The sequence below is a fragment of the Myotis yumanensis genome, unplaced genomic scaffold (genome assembly GCF_028538775.1).
Source record: "Myotis yumanensis isolate MYYU_CA2020_CCGP unplaced genomic scaffold, mMyoYum1.0.hap1 SCAF_2, whole genome shotgun sequence".
Classification (NCBI taxonomy): domain Eukaryota; kingdom Metazoa; phylum Chordata; class Mammalia; order Chiroptera; family Vespertilionidae; genus Myotis; species Myotis yumanensis.
In genome coordinates, this window is record NW_027223753.1 from 47,357,149 (window position 1) to 47,382,026 (window position 24,878).

Below are 24,878 nucleotides of genomic sequence, written 5' to 3' on the forward strand. Positions count from 1 at the left end.
GATAGCCTGATATTATACCTCCAAGTGATATTACACCACTTCACTGCATAATAACTTATCTCCCCCCTTTCTAAGCTTGGTGCTAATGTCATACATTTTACTTCTACTTATGGTATAAACCCTACACTATATGGTAATTATTTTTGCTTTAGATCATCCGTAAATATTTACCCTCCATTAAATTTTATTTCTTTGTGTAGAACTAGACTTTCATTTGCTATCATTCATTTTCTTTTTGCCTGAAGGACTTTCTTTAACATGTTTTATAATGCAAGTCTCATGGTGGTGAATTCTTTCAGTTTTGGTACGCCAGCAAAAAAGTCGTCATTTCACATTTATTTTGAAAGATATTTACATTGGGTATAGGATTTTAGGATAGCAATTTTTCTTTCCTTTTCGTACTTCTCTTCTTGCTTATATCATTTCTGACAGCTAACCTGCTTTGACCCTTATCTTTGTTTCCCTGATATAATGTGTGGCTTTGCCGATGCCCTTTATGCTGGGTGTCCAGAATAGCTTATTTCAATTTGGATTTTGTGTCCTACATTTTAAATATAGTCAGTACCTTTACATCTATATTAATGTTTGCCTCTCCTTTTTCACGTAGGCCTGAAGTGTTAGAAGAATCACCGCTGGTCCCCCAGAAAGGCAGTTTCCAGCTTGTTCAGTGCAACTGCAGTGCTCATAAATGTTGTGAATGCCATGTGTCTGTGCCAGCAGCCAAACTCAACTGCACTCTCTCTATGTATTTAAAAATCACATCTGGGGGAGTGGTTTTTCAGTCACCTTTAATGTCAGTCCAACCCATCACTATCGGTAAGTTGTGCATAAGAAAATCACAGATCTAAACATCAGTCATACAAACAGGTTAAACACGGTTTACAAAACTGTCACTAGCTTATCTCGCTTTCAACAGCTCTGTAATCGTGGTAAGCGCGGTGCCAGGGAGTATCGTGAGCAGCTTCTGGAATGGTTGTAACAGTCAGTCATTCAGTAGCAACAGTAGTATTGCTATCTTTGCAATTGTAACCTAAATTCTTGCTTGAAAACAGTTTTATTTCTTTAAATCCTGGATCTGTCTAATGAGATATACTAATAAAGTATTTGGTTACCACATTTTTACAGCTCAGATAACTATTTATGAAAATAATTAGGAGCTTTTTTTTTTTTTTGCCTGGATTTATTCCTTCAATAAATATTTCTTAGAGGTTCATGATTTGGGAGCCCGGGAAAACAGTGGTGAATGAGACAAAATTCTTGCCTCACAGAGTAGGGACAAATAATAGTGGACAGAGATAAACAAAAAGTAAACAAGGAGTAATTTTCTATACAAATCTGAGCAAAAGAAAAACTCAAATAATAGGTAATGCTCCATGTTTTCAGTGCAAAGATCCCCCTAAATTTTTTGATCAGCTTGAATATATCACTACAAATGTGACTAATATAAGTAAATGTTAACTTAAAATATTTAACTTTTTAATTCAGTTTTGTGTACATATGTTAAATAATATATTTTAATTATTAATATATAATTATTAATATATAATATATAATTTAACAGTGTTACTATTTTTTCAGCTCATATTTCCTTAGGTAGTTATATATTAACTCTTTACTTGTATCTTTGCATCATTTTTGTTTTTTTAAAAATATATTTTATTGATTTTCTACAGAGAGGAAGGGAGAGAGATAGAGAGTTAGAAACATCGATGAGAGAGGAACATCGATCAGCTGCCTCCTGCACATCTCCTACTGGGGATGTGCCCACAACCCAGGCACATGCCCTTGACCAGAATCGAACCTGGGACCTTTCAGTCCGCAAGCCGACGCTCTATCCACTGAGCCAAACCGGTTTTGGCGCATCATTGTTTTTGACATCACTAGAGTCACTTTTCTAGGTATCTGAAACAATTTTCCTCACAATTTCTCCTTTACTTCTAAGTTATTGGGGATATATCACTTTTTGAATCTACATATGACATTATATGTTAACATTAGGACTTTCAAGTAATTTGTCCTCCAGGTCACCTTTTAAGTAGTTGAAAGAACAAGATATGCTAAAATTTCAATTTGACTTCATTTTATGATTATCACAAGAAATGCTTCACTTAAAACATGTTCTTTTTTTTCTTTTTTTTTTCTTAAGTGAAGCCCGATCCACCATTAGGTTTGCATATGGAAATCACAGACAGTGGTGATTTAAAGATTTCTTGGTCCAGTTCAACATTGGTACCATTTCAACTTCAATATGAAGTGAAATATTCAGAGAATTCTACAAGTATGAGAGAAGTAAGTATATTTTAGTAAAGGAAAGGTTGAGATGCAACTAAAGTAAAGGTGAGACTCATCTATGTCCCATAGAAAGTGCTCTCCGCATACCAAATATGCCTGCTCCTTGTAGAGCAGGATCCGTTATAACTTAACATTGCACCACTGGCTTTCATTTAAGATCAGCATAGGAACTTACCATATGAACAGCATTTCTGCATCTTCTGTAAAATGCTTTTAGAAAAATTATTTGACGTTACTCAGTGTTGCTTATATATGGGTCTATGTTACATATTGAGGAGTATGACAAATTCCTTCCAGAATTTAGTGATAGAGAAAACTCCTCTTCTAAAAAAGTTTGTATATATTAAATTGATCTCTCTTCTTTCCCCTGTTTTCTCTTCCCCTCCCCTCTCTTCTTTCTTCCTCTCATTTACACACACACACACACACACACACACACACACACAGAGTTTAATGGCTACAGGAAGTCCAACTACACAAACTTGAATTCATTTATAATTTTTTCACCTACTGATCTTCTTTGATTTCTGATGTTACATTTAATCCTTTTAAAAATTGCTTAGTATATTTGTTTACATGCAGTGCAGTATATGCATTTGCACTGTAAAGTGTATCAAATCCTTTTTTCATTTTCTCAGTAAGTTTTTGTGGAGCTCCTGCTACATATCAAGAACGGGCATGCTTGTATCAGGATATACTGGGGTAGTAGACCAAAATGAGAGGAGTTTGGGAGTACTGGTGAGAGACGGTGGGTTATAGCATTAAATGGAGGTAGGGGAAGATTTCATTGAGAAGCTGGCAATGTAAATATGTGGGGGAATCCGGTTACAAATAGAGAAAACAGCCATTCGGAGGTTCTAACCTGGGTGAGAGGCTGGAGGCCAGGGGAGTGAATGAAAGTAAGAGTAACAGTGAATCGAAGTGGATAAAATCAAAGGGAATAGTGGTCTAGTTTCATTCTGTTGCATGTGACTGTCCAGTTTTCCCAAACCAATATAATGTTACTAACCAGTTACCTCAATCAAAACCAATCAATCAATTAATCCTATATAATAAAGAGTTAATATGCTAATTAGACCAAACAGCAGAATGACCATCTGGGCGACCTTCTGGACAACCATCCGGATGACCTTCCGGATGAAGCCAGGGCTGTGAGGGCCAGCCAAGGCTGTGAGGGGCTGTGAGGGGCCTGTGAGGGGCTGCAAGAGGCTGTGAGGGGCTGCAAGGGCCAGCCAAGGCAGCCAGGGCTGCGAGGGCTGAGCCCCTTGCACGAATTTCATGCATCGGGCCTCTAGTATGCAATAAAACCAAAAAAGTTAGGGGAGGAGAACAGGCAGATTGTTAAGAACCTCATGGGCCATGCATGGACTTTGGCACTTTGTGAAACTAATTGTTCTGTGATTTAGAGATAAATATCTGTTTTCTTAGATCTAGACCAACTTTTTTTAAGACTTTATTTTCATAAAGAGTAGGATGGGAATCCTTTTATGATGTGTATGGAAAAGCAGAGTTAAGACTTCTCTGGGCTTTAGCTTTCTGATCTGTAAAATTGAGAAAACAGGATTTTAAATACTATAGGTGATCTGATATTGTTTAATGGGTTCCTAATGCTTTTCACCATTTTCATTCTATGACGCCTTGAAGTCTAAGACACAGGGAAGTCCAATAGTTTTAGAGTATATCATTAGGAAATTGAATTTATTCGCTAAGCAATTCTTTGCTGGTGGTTGTTTTATGCAGAGTTAGGTCTCTTAAATATTTTCCTTCTATTTTATAAACTGTATTTTGATTCACGGTAGTTTATCATCAGACTAAGATTCTTAAAAATTATTCATGCCCTCCTTCTGTGACGATTTCCTCTAGGAACAAAGCAGTTCTCTGTTCACCCTGCTCATCATTTCCACTGTGTGCTTTCCAGTTGTCAGCAGGGGCATGATGCTTCCCACTGACACTAGCTATATATCTCAAGATTTGAAAAGTTATATTCATTATCATCCAGTTAAAAATATATGTTTATTGTCATTGTGATTCTTGAACTCATGGGTTATGTAAAATTTTATTGACTAATGTACCAACTTTTGTTATTTTGTTATTGATTTCTGTTTAATTCCACTGTGGCCAGATAACTCCTCTGTAAGATTTTAATTCTTTGAAATTTGTTGAGAGTTGCTTGTGATCTCACAAGGGGTAAAGGGCTCACAGTGACTTGATACTTTGGTGTTTTCAAATACTATTTAACAGGCTGATGAGATCGTCTCAGCCACATCTCTGCTAATAGACAGTGTGCTTCCTGGGTCTTCGTATGAGGTTCAGGTGAGGGGCAAGAGGCTGGATGGCCCAGGCATCTGGAGTGACTGGAGCAACCCTCTTATTTTTACCACACAAGGTAGGTTTTTGTAATAGTACCTTCTATTGAAAAGGGAATATGATTTTTGAAGTTGCGTTTGGTATAAGACTCTTAAATTTTGTGGCACTAAACCAGAAAGACATTTCTACATAAATTTTGAAAAAGCTAATTTGTTAATGAAAACTTGTATAAGAGCTCCCAGGTGTGTATGCATCCATAGCAGTATCTTGTTGAATTACTTTCTTTTTCAAAATGTACAGTTAATATAAAAGTTTCAAACTCACAAATTCAGAACACTACTTGTATTGATGTTTCCTTAACTTACTTTAAAAAAAATTAGTCTTAGAGAGAGGAAGGCAGGGAGAGAGAGAAATATTGATGTGAGAGAGAAACATTGATCGGTAGCCTTCTGCATGGGACTTGACTGAAAATCGAACCCGAAATCTGGGTATGTGCCCTGACCGGGAATTGAACCTGCCATCTTTTGGTGCACAGGATGATGCTCCAACCAACTGAGCCACACCAGTCAGGACTCCTTAACTCACATTTTGAAAAATCAGATATATTTATTAAAAAATATGTTTTTCTATATATATTGTTTATTGATTTCAGAGAGGAAGGGAGAGGGAGAGAGAGAGAGAAACATCAATGATGAGAGAAAATCATGGATTGGCTGCTTCCTACATGACCCCCACTGGGGATCAAACCCACAACCTGGGCATGTGCCCTTGGCCAGAATCGAACCTGGGACCCTTCAGTCTGCAGGCCGACGCTCTACCCACTGAGCAAAACTGGCGAGGGCCTTATTTATATTATTTAAAAAGTAAATATTCAACATTTACCCCATCAATTTCAATACATTTGTTCAATGTAAATTTTACAAATTGTCAGGTTTTTAATAAATTGTCTTCCTTATTTTAAGCTAATATTTTAGCACTTAATCATGCCAAAATACTTTGACTTTAATCTGACTTCCGAGTTAAGCCTTAATTATATGCATTCGATTTTGAAGTGAAATGTTTTGTGTGTTTATTACCTTTAAAACAAAAAGCTTCAACTTAATTTTTAAAAGTTCATTTGTACTCTTTTGAAAAATGGATTATTCTGAGTCTTTTGAAGCAGCTCAGTAACGAGATGTGGAGCACATGGAAGGTAGGTTAATGGTCTCTCAGGTCCCTGCTAGGTACTTATTTGCAGTAAGTAATGTACTATGAGGCTTGAATGCCACTCCACACTAGTTTATAAACCTAATGCACTGGCTTCCGTCCAGTTCTTTCATGCTACTAAGTTTTTTCCTGTTTATGTTTAACTGCCAATGGCTGGCGTAGATTTTAAATATAAAGATATTGGAGTTTACCATGCTATTGCAGAAACCTTAAAAACCAATGAAGTATTTTCGATTTTGTTTTTTGGGATAACCCAAAAAATGTTATGTAAGAAAACAGATATTCATATTTTATCAGCAGAGAATGGGTTACCTTAAATATACTGACTTTATAATGCACTCTGGCAGAAATAATTTCTTCCTTTGTTAACAGTTGTTGACTTTTATTCTATTTCTAATTAAAAGCATAGACAAACTATGCTTCCAACAACAGGGGACTGAAAAAGTAGTATGGGATAGTGTATAGACATTAAAAATAATATTTTAGAAAAATTGGGGTTCCCTTTGTCTTCAAATGCAGGAGACTGGAATAAAATAACTCAAAATGATGCTACAGAGCAGTAATATACAGACCTGCTTTGTATATTGGTGCATTAATTTTACATTTCCTAACTAGTTTTCTTATTTAAAGCTTATTTCTATACCTTTCCTGCTAATTTGAAATTTTCATATATCCAAATGAGACAATAGTCCACCATTTTTTTGGGGGAGGGATGGGTGTTATCTTACAGAGATTTAAGAACTCACCCTAAGCTTCACTGATTCTTAAAGCAAAGTCTCATGGAAGACAAGTCATTGTGGAATTAGACTACATTTCACTTTCGTTAAATTTCTACCTATCACTTAGCAAGTGACCATTACTCATGAAATCATATCCTATATAATAAAAGGCTAATATGCAAATTGTCCCCTTGGGAGTTCAACCAGGTAACCGGGAGTTTGATCGCTCGCTATGATGTGCGCTGACCACCAGGGGGTGGCACAGAACATGGCAGGTGACCAGCGGTGGTGGTGGCGGTGGCGGTGGGGCACTGAGGGAGGGAGGGAAGGAGGAGGCAGGGAGGCAGGGAACCTGATCGGCCCTGATCACTGGCCAGGCCTAGAGACCCTACCCATGCACGAATTTCATGCACCAGACCTCTAGTATTATAATAAAACTAAAGATATTTATGGAAGGTCAAGTATTTGAGAATGAGAGTGCTTGGGATCTTAACTAGCTGTACACAAACAGGCAGTTACAATTATGCAGTCTCTTAGCACACTTGTTTTATTTTTGGCAGTGTCATCCCTGAATGCTTTTATGAATTTTTTTTTACATAATAAATTGTTTACACAATGTTTTCTTTCTTCATCTGATTTTCTACCTTTCTTCCCTCATTACAGATGTCATATACTTCCCACCTAAAATTCTGACAAGTGTTGGGTCTAATGTTTCTTTTCACTGCATCTACAAAAATAAAAACAAGATCGTTTCCTCAAAAAATATTGTTTGGTGGATGAATTTAGCTGAGAAAATTCCTGAAAGCCAGTATAACATTGTGGGTGACCGTGTTAGCAAAGTTACTCTTCCCAGTTTGAATGCAACCAGACTGCGAGGAAAGTTCGCCTACGACGCAGTGTACTGCTGCAACGAGCATGAGTGCCACCATCGCTATGCTGAATTGTATGTGGTTGGTAAGCACACTGAGGTTTTCTTCCTTTTGTTCCACAAGATAAATTTATCTTAGGGACTCTGTATTAGAGTCTCATTTATTTTCATGAAGCATTCTTTTGGTATTTTTGCTGCATATTAATATTTTTATCTGTTTTAAATAGATGTCAATATCAATATATTATGTGAAACTGATGGGTACTTAACGAAAATGACTTGCAGATGGTCAACTAATGCAATCCAATCACTCGCGGGGAGTACTTTGCAACTGAGGTATCATAGGTATGTATTCTTTTTGCTGTTTTTATTTTTGTGTGGATATATTGAGATAAAAATTTCCTATAGAAATATCGCCATCACGGTATTCTTGTAGCTTTTCTTCTTGAAAGAGGATAGTAGAATATACTTCATTAGAAAACAGTAACTGCTACTTTTAGCCATTTTAATGCCATATTAAGAGCAAATAGTGGCAGAAGGGCTGTTTCAAAGAAGAGGAGAAATGCTTTGTATGTTATGAGGCAGGGTGTTATAGGGGCTCAGTTATAAAAAAAAATGATTTTCTTCTCTGAGAAGATGAATGATATTCTTGACTATATGATTCATATGCAAATCAAGAATTGATATCTTCAAAATTATACTGCTTTGAACTAGAAAGTAGTTGGACACTGTAATTATGCTATAATTACTATCGACTCTGTTTTCAGTTTGTGGTAGAATTTAATCTGTATTGAAGGTGTAAGGAAATTATTTTCCTTCCCATCTCAGGGATGCCCACTGCTGCTTTTGGCCTATAGTTTTAAAATGGTATTATTACATAGGTATAATATTAGCTTAGCTTTCAAAGTGTTAATAGGCTCTCTCTTTAACTGGGTCATTATCTCCTTGTTAGAGCAATGCCATTTAATTTATTTGCATTCCCACTTAGTGTCTAATGAAATATTTAATAAGGGTTCCTGTCTGCTTTTGTGGAAAAACAAGATTGTGATGTAGCTGGAAATTCTAAAATACCTGTTTAATAAGGACAACTACTTGCAGATGGAGCAAAACCGGTACCTTTTAAACAGCAAAGCAGAATTCTCAAATCTTACTGCTTCCATCAATGTTGTATATTAATGGACTGTTTTCATGTCTTTCAAGGAACAGCCTTTATTGTTCTGATGTTCCATCTATTCATTCCACCTCTGAACCCAAAGATTGCCATTTGCAGAGAGATGGTTTTTATGAATGCATATTTCAGCCAATCTTTCTCTTATCCGGCTACACAATGTGGATAAGGATCAATCACTCTCTGGGTTCGTTGGATTCTCCTCCAACGTGTGTTGTTCCTGATTCCATGGGTAAGTTAAATTGCTGTGTGTCTTCATTTTTACTAGCAGATTTGGATTTAGGTTGATTCAGGGCAGTTGTATTTTACTATTTTCTGATCATATTAGATTTAAATATTTGTTCTGCTCATAGTGAAATTGAGAAGACAATCAGCATTTGAAAGTTTTACTATATTTATTTTATTTTAAAATTTTTGTAGCACAATTTTTTAGCAATAAGAATATTTTCAGCATACTATTTGATGAGTGAAATTTAATAATATTGTAAATAATGCACTACTTTGTATTTTTTCCCCCAATGTACTTCTAGAAACATTTGGAGTTTTTAAATCTCAAAGTTTAATTTAGGTATTCTGATGGTTTTTGTAATCTGAATAGTAATAACTCAAGGCTTTAATTTATGAGGCTGTGTAGGGAGCAGCATTCAAAATAGCTAAAGTCAAGTGAAGAAGAGAAAATAGACAAGGAATGATGACATCCATGATGAAATTTTAAATACTCTTTGCAAAACACATTTTGATTTCAAAGGACTAAGAGGACCCTGGGAAAATTTGATATATCCATCCAGTATTATTACTGTGGAAGCTTTGAGAAATGATCTATTTATGATTGTGCAACAGAGATAAAAGAATACATTCCAGTGCTCTGTACTATTTTTGTTGGGAAAATATGCCAAAAATCACTATTTGATTCATTATACTTTCAAATAATTAGTACACATCAGAGTTAAAACCTGCATTTTGTTAAATAGAAGATAAACTCATAATGTTTAGATTTCTTTTTCCTCATAAAGTCACATTGTTGTGCTTGGGCATTGGGACTCTTGGTTTCCAAATATGTTGAGTTGCTACATTGTCTTTTTCTATTTAAAAAAATGTTCTTGCCATTTTAGTCACCTTTGCCTCCGTTTCTGTCCCCTGGGAGGTCAATGGCGGGGGGGGGGGGGGGGATATATGTACTACTATTTGTAATACCTTAAACAATAAAATAAAATTAAAAAAAAAATACAACTAAAGGAGATTAAAAATGGCAGCAGAGTAAGTGGATGCTGCATGGATATGCCCAGGAACAAACTGGAATTACAACTAAAATACAGAAAAACTTCCTGAATAATCAATGGAAAACTTGCAGGAAAGAACCCTGATACCTGAGAACTGATAGTGGAGAGACCGCATGGAGACTGATTTATTTTGTATATTGTAAAAAAAACAAACAAACAAACAAAAAAACTTAATTTAAAAAATACAGCTTAAAAAAAAAAAGCCTGTTTTTTATAGATTTTAGAGAGCCAAGTCTTCACTCTGCAAGACTACCTCTGACCTTGACCCAGAAATACGTACTAATAGATAGTAGAAGAGTTTGAAATTCACACATGTGGGAATGGATGCAGTGCATATTTCTTGCCTTTAATTAAAGCTCTACATGGAACAGAGTTTGCTCTCAATGTTTATCCCATGTTCAGTATGGGATCTTCTGCATGCAGAGCCAAGGGCTCAATTTCTAATCAGGTCTTACTATAAACAGAGTGACATGGACAATGTATTGATTTTTAAAGAATCAACCTATTTGCAAAATAATCCCTTTTGTATTTATTACATAAAGTTGTAGGGGAGCAAATGAGATAAGGGATGTGACATTTTTTGAGAAAGAGCTACTGCTTTATAAATATAAGGTATGGAAATAGAACATCATAAGAATGGTTTTTAAAACATCATTACTGTTACATATACTGTGTTTTTTTTTTTAATTTCTAGTAAAACCATTGCCTCCATCCAGTGTGAAAGCAGAAATTACTGCAAAAATTGGATTATTGAAAATATCTTGGAAAAAGCCCATTTTTCCAGAGAATAATCTTCAGTTCCAGATTCGTTATGGCTTAAATGGAAAAGAAATACAGTGGAAGGTAACTTTTATCTAGAAATTTCTTTAGCTTGTTTCACTAAATGTTATTTCTGACTATTTTAATAATTTTATTGCAACTTACTTTGTTGTCATAAGATTTATTTATTTAGTATATCCTCTGTATTCTGTAGCTATTTTTGTTACAGTGATCTAAGTTTAACCCTTTAAAGAAATAAAATTTCCCACAATCTATCATTTCCAAAAGTGAGCTTTTACCATTGGCCCCATAAAATGTTTCTTTAAAAAAGCTTGCATGGTTAAATAAGTTTAGGAAACCCTGCATCACTGTATGTTCCTAGTGTAAAGACATAGTTTATTACATATTAAAGGTTAGGAAAGGTCCGGCATTAAAGAAACATTTATTTGTGAATTTACTTCATCCTATGTTTCTCAAACTTATTTTACCAATAAGCCCCTTTTTATCCAACACCTAATTATATTCTTTAGTACACGTATCCAATGGAATACATTTTGGAAGAAGCTGCTTTTACCAAATAACCAGAATCATACCCATAGGTGCAAGTGTGCATATGATGACTCGTGGTGTCAGTTGTCTGATGGCAGCCTGCAAAGACTTACAAACATCACTAGGTCATGATGATTGTAACTGAAATGAATGTGATTCTTTACCTGCTTATTGAGGAGATTGGATATCAGAGATCCTCCACAGCAGGCCCTATTAACTACTAGGTTAAAATTCTTAATAGTTTTTGTGGATAGAGGCTTAGTGGACAGAGATGTGTAATAATAGGCTTAAGAGAACGATTGGGAAGTGAGGCTGCAAGTGAACCAGTCCAAATCTGGTTACAACAAGGGGACTAAGATAGTCCTTAACCTGAAGGAGCTCATGATCCAAGCCCGATAGGAGTATTTCCAAAGCCAGAAGACACGAAGTCAGATTACTCTTCAATTTGGAATAGTGTTAAGGTTTAAAATAAAATGTACTTCAGGGCCCTTTAGCCACCTGTGTGTGAGTCATGATCAATCTAATGCATTGACTTATGTTACAGATGTATGAGGTATATGATGCAAAATCAAAATCTGTCAGTCTCCCGGTGCCAGACCTGTGTGCAGTCTACGTTGCTCAGGTGCGCTGTAAGAGGCTGGATGGACTGGGATATTGGAGTAATTGGAGTACTCCAGCCTACACAGTGGTCATGGATGTAAAAGGTCTGTAGAGATTTTGTAAACGTGTCTTAAAAATGCACGTGTGTGAAAATATTACTTCTGAGAATACAAGTACAACTTGGGCTCCTTGTTGTTTTGCAGTTCCTATCAAAGGACCTGAATTTTGGAGAATAATTCATGAAGACAGCACAAAAAAGGAACGAAATGTCACTTTACTTTGGAAAGTATTTCTGCTTTTTTATGTTATTCTTCATTGTTCATAATTTTAGGCTCTGCAATCCCATATTTCATTTCCATTTTAAGAGACGATCATAGATAGCTAAGATCCCTAGTGGAGGGTGTGTCAGCACGGAGTTAGGAGCCTTTAGTTCTATTCTCAGCTTAAGGTATTATAGTTATGTCAGTACTATTTTTGGCAAAGTCACCTGAACTCTTTAGCCTAATCTGTATAAAAGTAGGATTGCACCAGATGACATCTAATGTTCCTTCAAGTGCAAGAATTCTATTTATATTTAATCCTAAACAAAGTAAATGCCTTCTCCACATACCTCAAGGACATCTAAAACAAGGGATATTCTTGTTGCATGATGACATATAAACTGTGGATATTTCCATCAACAGTGGATATTCAGCCTAACAATTTTCAAAACATTCTCTCTACTATATGAATTTTGTATCCCAAGTGAATGGATTATTTTTTTTTGTCACAATTTTGGGGAAACACAAACATTCAGTTCACAGCAAACATTATCTGCCATTAGGGAATTGCAAATTCCAACAACAAGTGTGTAGAGATACCACTACATACTTCTTAGAATGATTAAAATAAAAAAACACCAACAATGGGCAATAAATTGCTGGGAAAAATGCAAGGCAACAGGAAGTTTTATTCTTTGCTGGTGGGACTACAAAATGGAAGATAGTTTGGTAGTTTCTTACAAAGTTAAACATAGTGTTACCATATGATCCAGCATCATGCTATTAGCTGTTTACCCAACTGATTTGAAAACTTGTCTTCACATAATAATTTGCACATACATGTTCATAGTAGCTTTATTCATAATCACTTCAAACTGGAAGCAACCAAGATATCCTTCTATAGATGAATAGCTAAACAAACTATGGTACTTCCATCCAGTGGAATGTTATTCAGTGATAAAAAGAAATTTCTATAAAGCCACAAAAAGATGTGGATGAATCTTAAATGCATGTAGCTAAGTGGTAGAAGCCCATCTGAAAGAGCTACATAATGATTCCACATACATGACATTCTGAAAAAGGCATAACTGTAGAGAAGATAGAAATATTGGTGGTTTCTAGGGGTTTGGCTGATGACGAAAAGTTTGAATAGGTAAAGCACAAGGGATTTTTTATGGTGGTTAAACTATTCTGTAGATTGCCATGGTGGGTACATAGTATGGTGAGTACATATGCATTAGTCAAAACCCATAGAGAGCCACCCTTAATGTATGCAAATTAAAAATAAATCACTTAGTGGGCTGGAGGATCCCGGGATGGAATCCAGACTTGGACAAAAGAATCTGTGTTACAAGTGTATGCAAAACCTCACTGAAGGAGGTGGGAGAAAAAAGTGCAGGCCTAAGTAACTTTGTAAATGCATGGATTTTTAAAACTAAGGCAAAAGAAGTAGCATTATGCACTGGGTTCTATTTGATAATGTTAATTATTATGGGTTAACAATTTACTACTATACATGTAAATTGGAATTGAATAATCAAGGAAATGGGTGTGGATGGTGGGACCCATATGTCTCATTGTTGGATTGGTTATAGAGAATCTAGGGGCAGAAGACCAGAATGATCCGTGTGGTGAGGGCTTAGAGTTGGAGACATCAGTATGAGCTTCTGTTTAGCTTAATATGGCTACAGATGGATTCATTTAGAAGTATTTATAGATATAAATATTAGTATACACACATATATTATCTTGATTTGCACTCGAGTAACGGCACTCGAGTGACAAGGAGCATGCTCAGATTTGTTTCTAATACCATTCTCCAATGAAAGGAACTAAAGTTCCTTGAAAATGGCTGGTTTGGGGCCAGGGTAGGAAATCCACAAGATGAGTCTAGAGCAGCTTCCTAGTACCAAAAAGTAAGGAAGTTTATCATCATTTCTAATCAATGGTTACAAAAGTAAATATTTGTATATGAAAACTGACATGGATTTTACAAAATGAAATGTGAAATATGCATGACTTTTCAGACATTTTATTCTTGCAATGGTTGCTGCAAGCATCTCACTCCTCACTTACCCAGGTTATTCCAGGCCCTGTAGGGGTAGATGTGTATGTGCTTGTGTGTTTTTGTGTTTTGTTTTGTTTTTTCTGATATCTGACTTATAGGAACCTCAGTGACAAAAGAAAGAAAGAAAGAAAGAAAGAAAGAAAGAAAGAAAGAAAGAAAGAAAGAAAGAAAGAAAGAAAGAGAGAGAGAGAGAGAGAGGGAGGGAGGGAGGGAGGGAGGGAGGGAGGGAGGGAGGGAGGGAGGGAGAAAGAAAGAAAGAAAGAAAGAAAGAAAGAAAGAAAGAAAGAAAGAAAGAAAGAAGAAAGAAAGGAAGAAGGAAGGAAGGAAGGAAGGAAGGAAGGAAGGAAGGAAGGAAGGAAGGAAGGAAGGAAAAAAGGAAGGAAGGAAGGAAGGAAGGAAAGAGAGAAAGAAAGAAAGGAATTGAGCAGCACTGGTCTAGTCTGTTGTAGAGTCAAACTTTCTGGGGTTTACAAAGGATTGGCAGCACTTATTCTTACCTGAAGCTGTTGAAGGTGGTGGGAGAAGTGGTGTATTCTGTAGAGTGGAGGACTGGAATTGGACTAAATCTGTATTTTATACTGGAACAGTCAGTGACCTGGTATGATTCATTTTCAGCCTTGGACTGAAATTCTGGGGTGCCATGCACACTGTTCTGACAGCCTCTGTTACTTGAAGTGGCAGCATATCAAGGGAAGGGAAAATGAGTGACAATTTTACTGTGATTAATATATGATGATGAACATTTTTCAGCTTTTCTCTACCGGTCTTTTTTTTTTTTTTTTCTTTAAAATTAGAGTGAAACTTTTTGGTAGAAAAACTTTGTATTCATACTTCATTATCTTCCAATGATTTATTTTCTGAATATTAAGAGAGAAAAAAAAACCAGGAGAGGGAAAATAACTTTGCTATGCTCCATACCCACCTGACACCTTCACCTAGCCTGTGGTCAGAGGCAGACCCTCCCCTCCCCCACCGCCTCCTACCTCAGCCTGGACATAGGCAGTGCTGCCTCTGGTCTGACCCTGCCTCCCAGTGGGAATGTATAGTAGGAGTTCCATGAGCACAGGTGGTGTAAAGAGCACTGTAGCCCTTAAACTAATCCAGTTTTATGTTTACTCCAGCCCCTGATGAAAAATGATTCATTGTGCCGTGTGAGAAGATATGTAGTAAAGCATCACACTGCCCGCAATGGAACATGGTCAGAAGATGTGGGCAACCACACCAAATTCACTTTCCAATGGACAGAGCAAACACATACTGTTACAGTTCTGGCTGTCAATTCGATTGGTGCCTCTTTTGCAAATTTTAATTTAACGCTCTCATGGCCCATGAGCAAAGGTAATTGAAAACGTACAGGGTAGTAAACCTGTGCCCTTTTAAATATTTAATCTTTGTAAACTCCTTCCATTCTAAATGGTCTTCCAAGAAACCTGTGGTTCCCTGAATCTGAAAGTCTCTGTTTTACCTTGATCTCTTCTTTGTCTGAAAAATAGCAAACTAGATGGTATTCTGGTTATGTATATGGTCCTGGGGTTTTCATGTGGTAGAACATGGTTGAAATGATATTATAATGTGAGAATATTCTAATAAATCTAATGCTTTTGGACCAGTGATGGTCATAGGTAAATCTCAATCTCTCTCTCTCTCTCTCTCTCTCTCCCCCTCTGTCTCTCTCTTGATATGCACAATTACATGTATACATGTGTCATATGGATTATAAATATATGTAATAGTATGACATATTATATGGATGCAAGTAATTGCTCAGATTTGAAAATGTCTGCCTTCCATTCCTTCTCTCCCTTTCCAGGAGCTTATATATTCTTCAAGGGTATTAGGAGATTTTCATTAATTTTGATTTTAAAAATAAATATTTTTCTTTTCTCCTCAGTAAATATCGTGCAGTCACTCAATGCTTATCCTTTAAATAGTAGCTGTGTGATTCTTTCCTGGATGCTATCACTTAGTGATTACAATCTGATATATTTTATTCTTGAGTGGAAAATTCTTAATGAAGACAATGAAATTAGATGGCGTAAAATCCCTTCGTCTGTTAAGAGGTATTATATCCATGGTAAGTTTACTATACTTTAATAAGTTTTTCTTATGGGTTAGTATGATACTACAAATTACTAATTCAATTAATAGAGCCAGTTAATTAAATAAAACTTGAAAAATATAGATGACAATACCATCTGAATACTTGTAATTTTATCACCTTACCGTAAACATTTAATTCTATTTCATTTGATCCTTTTTCATTTAAATATTTTACACAGTAGTCATCATACCATGTCATTTACCACTCTCCTTCCGATTTGTCCCTTTGGTATATCACAAACATGTTTCTATTTTCTCCCCTATCCCTTTACCTATTATTTTTAAGATCATATTGCATTTTATGCCAAAATCTACTTAAACTGCTTATTTATTTGAGAACTATTTTCGTTGCTTTCAGCTTTATCTTTAAACCAATTTGTAATGGCTTTTGATATCTGCTGCCAAGTTGTTCTCTTGAATTGTGTGCCAACTTATAACTCCACTCGCAATGAGTGGAAGTGCCATACTGAAGGTCTGAGGATCTAGGACCTGGGGACATAATCAGCACAAACTCCCAAAAGTAGACCAGTTGCCCCAGGAGGTGATTACAAAGTTTAAGTGCACAATACAGCATTCGAACTCTGAGTTAGGTTTAAGTATAGAGAAGCCAAGGATTGCCCTGATCTTATCCTATATAATAAAAGCCTAATATGCTAGGTTTCTGGTCATCCATTCAACCAATCAAAGTGTAATATGCTAATGATATGCTAAGGCCACTCAACCACTCTCTATGATGTGCACTGACCACCACGGGGAAGATGCTCTGACCAGTAGGTTAACTTGCTGCTGGGGTTCAGCTGATCGGGACTGAACAAGATGGGCCGGACATGCCCTGGAGCCCTCTCATGGTCCCTCCCCAGCTGGCCAACCTCCTGTGTCTCTCCCTGGCCCTGATTGTGCACCGGCAGGGTCCCTTGGCCTGGTCTGTGCCCTCTCATAATCCAGGCTGAGATACCACCCCCCAACAGAGTGCACAAATTCGTGCACCAGGCCTCTAGTTATGTAATCTCATCCCAAAGACTCATATGTTTATTTCAGAGACCTAGAATTTAGCTTTAGGCTAAATAGAAACAAATTCTTGATAGAGAACTAAATTCATTACATTACCACTGTTATCCAGGTGGTTACTCTCTGTGCTTTTCATTATATCATGTGGACTTTAGGTTTCAAAGAGATTTATCTCTTGTGAAATCATTTTTGTATATTAATAGCACTTGATAGATTCATTTTGAGCTTTGCAATGGAGATGGCCATCCTTCAGTAATCTAGACTCTTGGATATTGCAAGGCGATTCCTGGTTCCCACCCCTATCTTTTTAATATAGGATTTCACAAGACTTGAGTCTTCTAGCTGCCTTGGGTAGGAAAACTAAGTAGCTAAATTCCTATGTAAAGGAAATATTGCTCACCTTGGAGATACAGGAGAAGAGGTAGAGCATACTGTTCTGGACAGGGAAATACAACACTTATATACCCTGAACTTGAACAAAGTGGCTATCACTGGAACATGTCTTTGAAAAATTGCCATTTCCTATCTCTGGGTAAGATTTTTAAAGCTGTTATTTATAAAATTATTGTCATTATTAAGGGAATTTGGAGTACCTAGGTTGTTTTGAAATTTCTTTAATTATCAGTTTCAATCTATAATAACAACTGATTTCTATGTTTGGAAATATAGGAGGGTCACTTAAAAATGTTTTATATAGATTTCACTCATTTATATGAATTCAGTAAGAATGACCCTTTAATATGTTTTTTTCCTCAGATCATTTTATCCCAATTGAGAAGTATCAATTCAGTCTTTACCCTATATTCATGGAAGGAGTGGGGAAACCGAAGATAATTAATAGTTTTACCCAAGGTAAAACTTTTACTTTCAGTTTCTCTTTATACACATGAATGGTTTCCTGTGTAGTGGTAATGTTGCCATCTGGCTATTCTCCTGATAAAATAGTGCAAGGGTCCATCGTCTTATGTGTCCCAGGGTACATGCAGTCAGGATGTGTGGTTCCAAGGTGGTGGTAAGAAAGAGAATAATCAGGCACGGTATTGAATTCTTGTATTGGTAAGTAAAATTTTTAGTCTCAAATTGGGTAAAAAGTTGATGCAAACAAAATAAAGGGAAATACACAGCTATACAATAAAATACATCTTCATAAAGACTAGTTAGAAATATATTATTTTTCTGAACATTTTTATATAATGTATATAAATGCACCTTCCCCGAAGAATATGTTTGGGAGCATATATTTGTGAGTCCATAAATTTTAATCAGTCTTCTAAAGGAAATAATTTTTCCTCTGAAAATAAAACTGGAGAGGTTGTCATAGACTGGGCCTCTCATATTTCTGATTCATCTTACCATATTTGGCATATTGACATTTTACTATTACTTTTTAAATTGTCTTCACATCCAAGCACACCAATAATGAAGTTTCAAGAGAGACACATTTTGCCTGGTTTTAGAATGAAAATAATTGAAATAATTCATTAATGAATTATTGAACAAATGAGAATTCTTCTAAGCAATGGGGCTTGAACAGTGAACATCATTCTTTAACCTCCAGGACTCCAATGGGAGTGAGAGACAATAAACAAATCATGTATAATATAATGTCAGATAAAAGTGCCATGAAGTAAGATGAAGGGATAGACTTAAAATGTGGTGTGGTAGTTAGAATGGCCAACATTTGTCTTCGTTGTGCAGATGATATTTGAGTAGAGCTTTGCAAACACAAAGGGGAAGACCATTTCAGCAAGGGCTAGGAAGTACAGAGGAGTGCTTTGTACGGATGAGTGAGCATGCTTGGTGATTCAAGAAACAGCAAGGAGGTCAATGTGTCTGGACTGAACAAGCTAGAGATTGGCAGGTGTCGTAGGTTGGCTTCTTTAGAAGCAGATGCTCAGACAGAGTCATCATAACAACTTTAATTGGCCCTTTGACTCATATAATCTAAGAGGGAGCAGAGGGAGAGAATTCACAAATAATTTTTAAAACAATATTTCACTAAATTACAATAAGCATACTTGTGAACACAATAATAATCATTTTATTAATGGGATCATAACTATCCTTTTATCTTCCTCTTTTTTATTTTTATATTTTAGAGGTCATACAGATCTAGGATGAAATTAAGAAAAAGTCTATTATAATTATTGATACAGAAAGATATTTTTTTTTCCTCAAGCTTCTGAATTGCGTGAATTGCATTTCTTTTCCAGATGATATTGAAAAACACCAGGCTGATGCAGGTCTATATGTAATTGTGCCAATAATTATTTCTTCATTAACCTTGTTGCTAGGAGCATTGCTGATATTACATCAAAGGTATGAACCTTCAGCATATTTAAACCTTGATTTAAAATACAAATCAGAAGTAATATATCCTAAATATTTTTAAGATGGCATAAAAAGAAAAGGCCTATTTTCAGATAGCTAAATTCTGTTTTGCTAGCACAACATAAACTTCATGGAAAAAAATGATTTCTTTTCTGAAATGCAAGCAGGAAATAACAAGCCTATTATAGGAAAGCCTAGGCTGTATGTTCTTGGAGGTGGCAAAATGGCTTTCAGAGTCGTGCAATTTGGGTTGAGGACTTTGAGTGGTGAAAATTTACCTGTAGCAGGCAGTCCACTTATAACCAGTAAGCACTCTGCTTTTTAAAAATCAGCACTGCTGGCTCTAGTCAATCTGGTTTGGCAAATGGCCTTGAATTTCTTGTGGGTTTGTGCTGAGAGGTCTAGACCAATGAGTTTTACAGAATGAATCTCTGCAGAAACTTTTGTTTTTTAGCACAAAAGAGGGAGAGTCCATTTTAGAATCAGAATTTATCTTTTGGTCAAGTGAGCTGATGGGGCCATATCGAGTAGACTTGTTTCTGAAACTCACTTGACCATTTTTAATATTTTATTTTTTCTGAGAAAAATGCAAAGTGCCTGGCACACAGTTTTCTATAAGTGTTTGCTATTTTTATTATTATAACTAGAGGCCCTGTGCACGAATTCATGCACAGGTGGGGTCCCTTGGCCTGGCTGGCGATCGAGGCCTATTGAGAGGCTGGCTGGGCAGGGGGAGGAGCCGCGGGAGTTTGGCCAGCCCGGGGGGAAGGGGTGTGGGAGGTTGGCCCGCCAGGGGAAAGGGCCATGGGAGGTTGGCCCGCCAGGGGGAGGGGCCATGGGAGGTTGGCCGGCCAGGGTGGGGAGGAGGCTGCAGGAGGTTGGCTGTGGGAGCGCACTGACCACCAGGGGCAGCTCCTGCATTGAGCATCTTCTCCTGGTGGTCAGTGTGGGTCATAGTGACTGGTCGACAAGTGGTTCCAATTGTTCCAGTCATTAGGTCCTAAATGTCACTTAGGCTTTAATATATATAGATGATTATTAACTTTGGTCTAGACAGCTCATTGGTAGAAATCTTCCTGTGATAGCATGCGAAAATGAATCTGCCCCTCCTAAGGCGTAGCTCTAGGGGATTAATTTCTAGTTTATACATTCATTAATTGTTAACAGTTTTGATATGAATGTTTTTCTGTGATTCCAGCGCCTTATTTTTCTTTTATAGAATGAAGAAGCTGTTTTGGGATGATGTTCCAAACCCCAAGAATTGTTCCTGGGCACAAGGACTTAATTTTCAAAAGGTCCCTTTTTCAATTTTCTTAACCCCAAATATAAGATTGTATTTTAGATGTCATATGCCTTCTAGAGCTTTACACATTTTTAAGGTTTAAAAGTTCTTTTTTATTCAATTCATTTGAATATGAATCTGTTTAATCTACTATATATTTCCAAGAGTAGCAGGATATAAGGATTTAGTACTGGGGGATACAAAATTCAATAGATAGTTTATCATATGAAAGTTAACAATATGCATATCTCTTATGTATCACAGTACTATGTAATAAGATAAATATTAGAATATTAAGAATCAAATCTGATGGAGAACGGGTTTTGGTATAAATTCATTGTCCTTTGGCAAAGGGCTGGAATCAGTATTTTTAATACCTATAATTATTTCCATAATTATTTAAATCAAATAAAAACAATATAAATAATCCCATGATTAAATACTGTAATTTGAAAAATTCAGTTACCAAAATTAAACTTATACTTATGTAAGATGGGTTTTTTAAAGCTCTGCAAATATTTAATTTCATAATTTTATAAGCTATTCTTTAAGCAAAACTAGCCCTCAAGATGCTTAGTTTATTACCAGGGCTTAACAGCTATACAAATAACACAATTAGAAATAACTCAGATTTTGAAATATAGCAAGAATATTTGGAGTGGAAAAGAATATAATTTCAAATATCTCACTAACGATAAAAATCTTCTAAAATTTAGTAACTTTTTAATCTCATTGCTTTAATCTCCTAAATAAAATTTACTTTTTAGGGAAAAATAATACAGTGTAAATCATGTTATATTACCTAAGAGTACCAGGTAAATGTGATAACTGCTCTTTGCTTTTATATTCACATTACTTTACTTAATTCTCTTATTGGCCTAATTGCATCATATTTTCTGATGAGAAAACTGAAGCTGAGAGTGATTCAGTTTGTCTTGGTCTATCCAGTCATGCATGTAAAAGCCTCGGTGCAAACAGAGGCTCACATGACTCAAACTGATTATCTTGCCATCAACTCCATATTAACAATTAATTGCTTAATATACTTAGTGCCACTAAATTGTATACTTAAATATAGTTAAAGGGTAAATTTTATGTTATGCATATTTTAATGAAATAAAAATGGGCAACAGATCTCAATAGACATTTCTCCAAGTGGCCAATAAGCAAATGGAAAGATGCTCAACATCATTGGGCATTAGGTAAAATAAATCTGAAACACAAGATACCACTTTACATTAGCTAAGGTGGCTAGAATATAAAACACAGATAATAGTATTGGTGAGAATGTAGAGAAATTGGAACTTTTATACACTGCCTATGGGAATGTAAAATGGTGCAGCCCTTTTGGAAAATGATCTGACAGTTCAATAGTTAAGCATTGAATTACCATATGACCCAACAACTCCACTCCTACATATATATCCAATAAAAATCAAATATATTCACACAAAAACTTGTACATGAAGTTCATAGCAGCATTATTTATAATTCACTAGAGGCCCAGTGCATGAAATTCATGCACTGGGTAGGGGTCCCTCAGCCTAGCCTGCACCCTCTTGCAGTCCGGGACCCCTTGGGGGATGTCCACCTGCCAGCTTAGGCCCAGGGGGATTGGGCCTAAGCCAGCAATCAGACATCCCTCTCACAGTCCCGGAACCCTCACTTCTTACCACCAGCCTGCAGTGGAGGTGGGAGTGGCTTGCCAGCCATGAGCCTGGCTTCTAGCTGAGTGGCACTTTCACAGGGGGAGTGCACTGACCACCAGGGAGCAGCTCCTGCATTGAGTGTCAGCCCCTTGGTGGTTAGTGCATATCATAGCAACCAGTCGTTCCACCATTCAGTCAATTTGCATATTAGGGTTTTATTATATAAGATAATAGCCAAAATGTGGAAACAACTCAAATGTCCCTCAAATGAAAAATGGACAGGCAAATTGTGGTATATTCAATTCTAACACAAAAGAAAACAAAAATGTAAGTGATTGGTCTAGGGAAGTTCTTTTCTTCAATTTTATTTTTTAATTACAGTTTACATTTAGTATCATTCTATATTACTTTCAGGTGTTCAGCATAGTGGTCAGACAATCATATACTCCACAAAATGATCACCCCTATATTTCCAGAACTCAACTGGAACCATACATAGTTACTATAACACTAGAGGCCCAATGCACAAAATTCGTGCAAGAGCCGGCCTTCCTTCCCCCAGCTGCCGGCACCGGCTTCCCTCTGGCACCTGGGACCCAGGCTTCCCTCACAGCCCTGGCTTCGTCTGGAAGGTCATCTGGAAGAATGTCCAGAAGGACATCTGGTCTAATTAGCATATGATGCTCTTATTATTATAAATTATAGACTATATTCCCTATTCTGTACTTTATAGGAAGGGTCTTTTTTCATTTAACTTGGTCATCATTTGAAAATACTTTCAATTCTGTCTCCAGTCAACTCTAAGAAATTCTTATTTCTTTGACAACTTACTCTTCTCTTATTTCTTTGATTTTCTCTTTCTAGAGTCTGTATTCATTGGATTTTAGATTCTCTCTCTATATCATTATATTTCATTCTATATTTCATTATATTTTCTCTGTTCTTTGTGTTTTTGTCTTACATTTGAGACCTTTCCATAACTTATTTTTCCAGTGTTTCAGTTGAACTTTATTTACTATTATATTTGTAAGTTTCCAAATATTCTTTTTAAGAGTATTCTGTCCTAGTTTTATGCATGCAATGTTTTGTTAAATCTTATTAGAAATATCAATTAGAGGATCATTTGTTTTAAAAATTCTCTTTTCTTCTACTCCCTGAATTCTCCGTTTTTATTAGGATAACGTTTTTCCTTTGTTTTTCTTGGCCTTGCCTTTTCTTTATCTCACTTCCCCAAATATCTGATAATAATCTTTTGTTTTCCTTTCTTGTTTAAGAGTGAAACAGAAGACAGGCTGACTGGGAGCCCGAGGCATATAGACAGGGATTGTTGCTCTACATGGGTAGACAGATGAGGAAAGATATACCCACCCATGATGCTGAGTTAGCTCATTAGTTACTTTTAAAACAAAAACGCAAGTTGGGTGTGGAGGGTAGTTCTAATATGAAAGCTCTTGATGTGCAGCAGAGAAGTAGAAGAGGCCATTCCCTGGGCAGAGTTTTCAGTTTCCTGCCTCAGCTCTCATTTCTTCCTGTATTTTTACCTGCCACTTATTTCTTCATGCACCATCTCCAACTGGGCAAACTGGCTTTCTCTCCAGCTACAGCCCGCTCTGGAGATGTTCTGGTCTGCAGCTTTCTTTGCTCATCATCTTTGGTGTATACTCATTCAGTCATTTTTCATTTTTAAAGGATGGATTACAAAGCTGATTCTTTCTTAGCCTTCTCATATTATCTTTGTTGTGGGTGTGCATTTGATTTACTCATGTATTTTCATTCTAACAGTCTCTACAGAGATGAGAGAGAAACATATATGCTCAATCTTCCATCTTGAATGAGGCTACTTCTCTACACCATTTTTTTTCTTTTTTTAAAATATATTTTATTGATTTTTTTACAGAGAGGAAGGGAGAGGGATAGAGAGTTAGAAACATCGATGAGAGAGAAACATCAATCAGCTGCCTCCTACACACTCCCTACTGGGGATGTGCCCGCAACCAAGGTACATGCCCTTGACCGGAATCGAACCTGGGACCCTTCAGTCCCCAGGCCGATGCTCTATCCACTGAGCCAAACCGGTCAGGGCTACACCATTTTTCTTAATGCTTTAAAAATCAGAATATTAAAACACACAATGCATTATACAGATTAGGTATTATAAATTGTATACCTGAAACCTATATAATTTTATTAACTAATGTCACCCCAATAAATTCAATAAATAATTTTTAAAAGAAAAATAAAAGTCAGAATATTAGACAAAATATTGAATTAGTCTTCTAATTCAAATTTTACAGTGTTTAAGACTTTAATGATCTTTTATCCTTTCTTTAGCATTTTTGCCTTATCTATGGTTTTCTTTCTCTAATTCCAAATCATCTGTATTTTTAAAATCTAACTCCGCTCATTGGTTGTCTACATTTATGTCCATTTTC

At 36.3% G+C, this 24,878-nt stretch overlaps 1 protein-coding gene across 4 annotated transcripts in view; it reads left to right on the forward strand.

Annotated features, from left to right (window-relative positions):
- LEPR (leptin receptor) overlaps positions 1 to 24,878 on the forward strand; it is a 98,966-nt gene that overhangs the window by 66,511 nt on the left and 7,577 nt on the right. For all 4 annotated transcript variants that reach the window (XM_070405295.1, XM_070405298.1, XM_070405297.1 and 1 more), the window contains 14 exons: positions 608 to 816; positions 2,147 to 2,289; positions 4,534 to 4,678; positions 7,188 to 7,478; positions 7,620 to 7,737; positions 8,593 to 8,792; positions 10,535 to 10,683; positions 11,693 to 11,852; positions 11,952 to 12,034; positions 15,198 to 15,414; positions 15,968 to 16,150; positions 17,941 to 18,036; positions 19,398 to 19,503; positions 20,735 to 20,810. In XM_070405295.1, the coding sequence (XP_070261396.1) occupies positions 608 to 816; positions 2,147 to 2,289; positions 4,534 to 4,678; positions 7,188 to 7,478; positions 7,620 to 7,737; positions 8,593 to 8,792; positions 10,535 to 10,683; positions 11,693 to 11,852; positions 11,952 to 12,034; positions 15,198 to 15,414; positions 15,968 to 16,150; positions 17,941 to 18,036; positions 19,398 to 19,503; positions 20,735 to 20,810 (2,176 nt within the window). The remainder of the gene's footprint in view (positions 1 to 607; positions 817 to 2,146; positions 2,290 to 4,533; positions 4,679 to 7,187; positions 7,479 to 7,619; positions 7,738 to 8,592; positions 8,793 to 10,534; positions 10,684 to 11,692; positions 11,853 to 11,951; positions 12,035 to 15,197; positions 15,415 to 15,967; positions 16,151 to 17,940; positions 18,037 to 19,397; positions 19,504 to 20,734; positions 20,811 to 24,878) is intronic.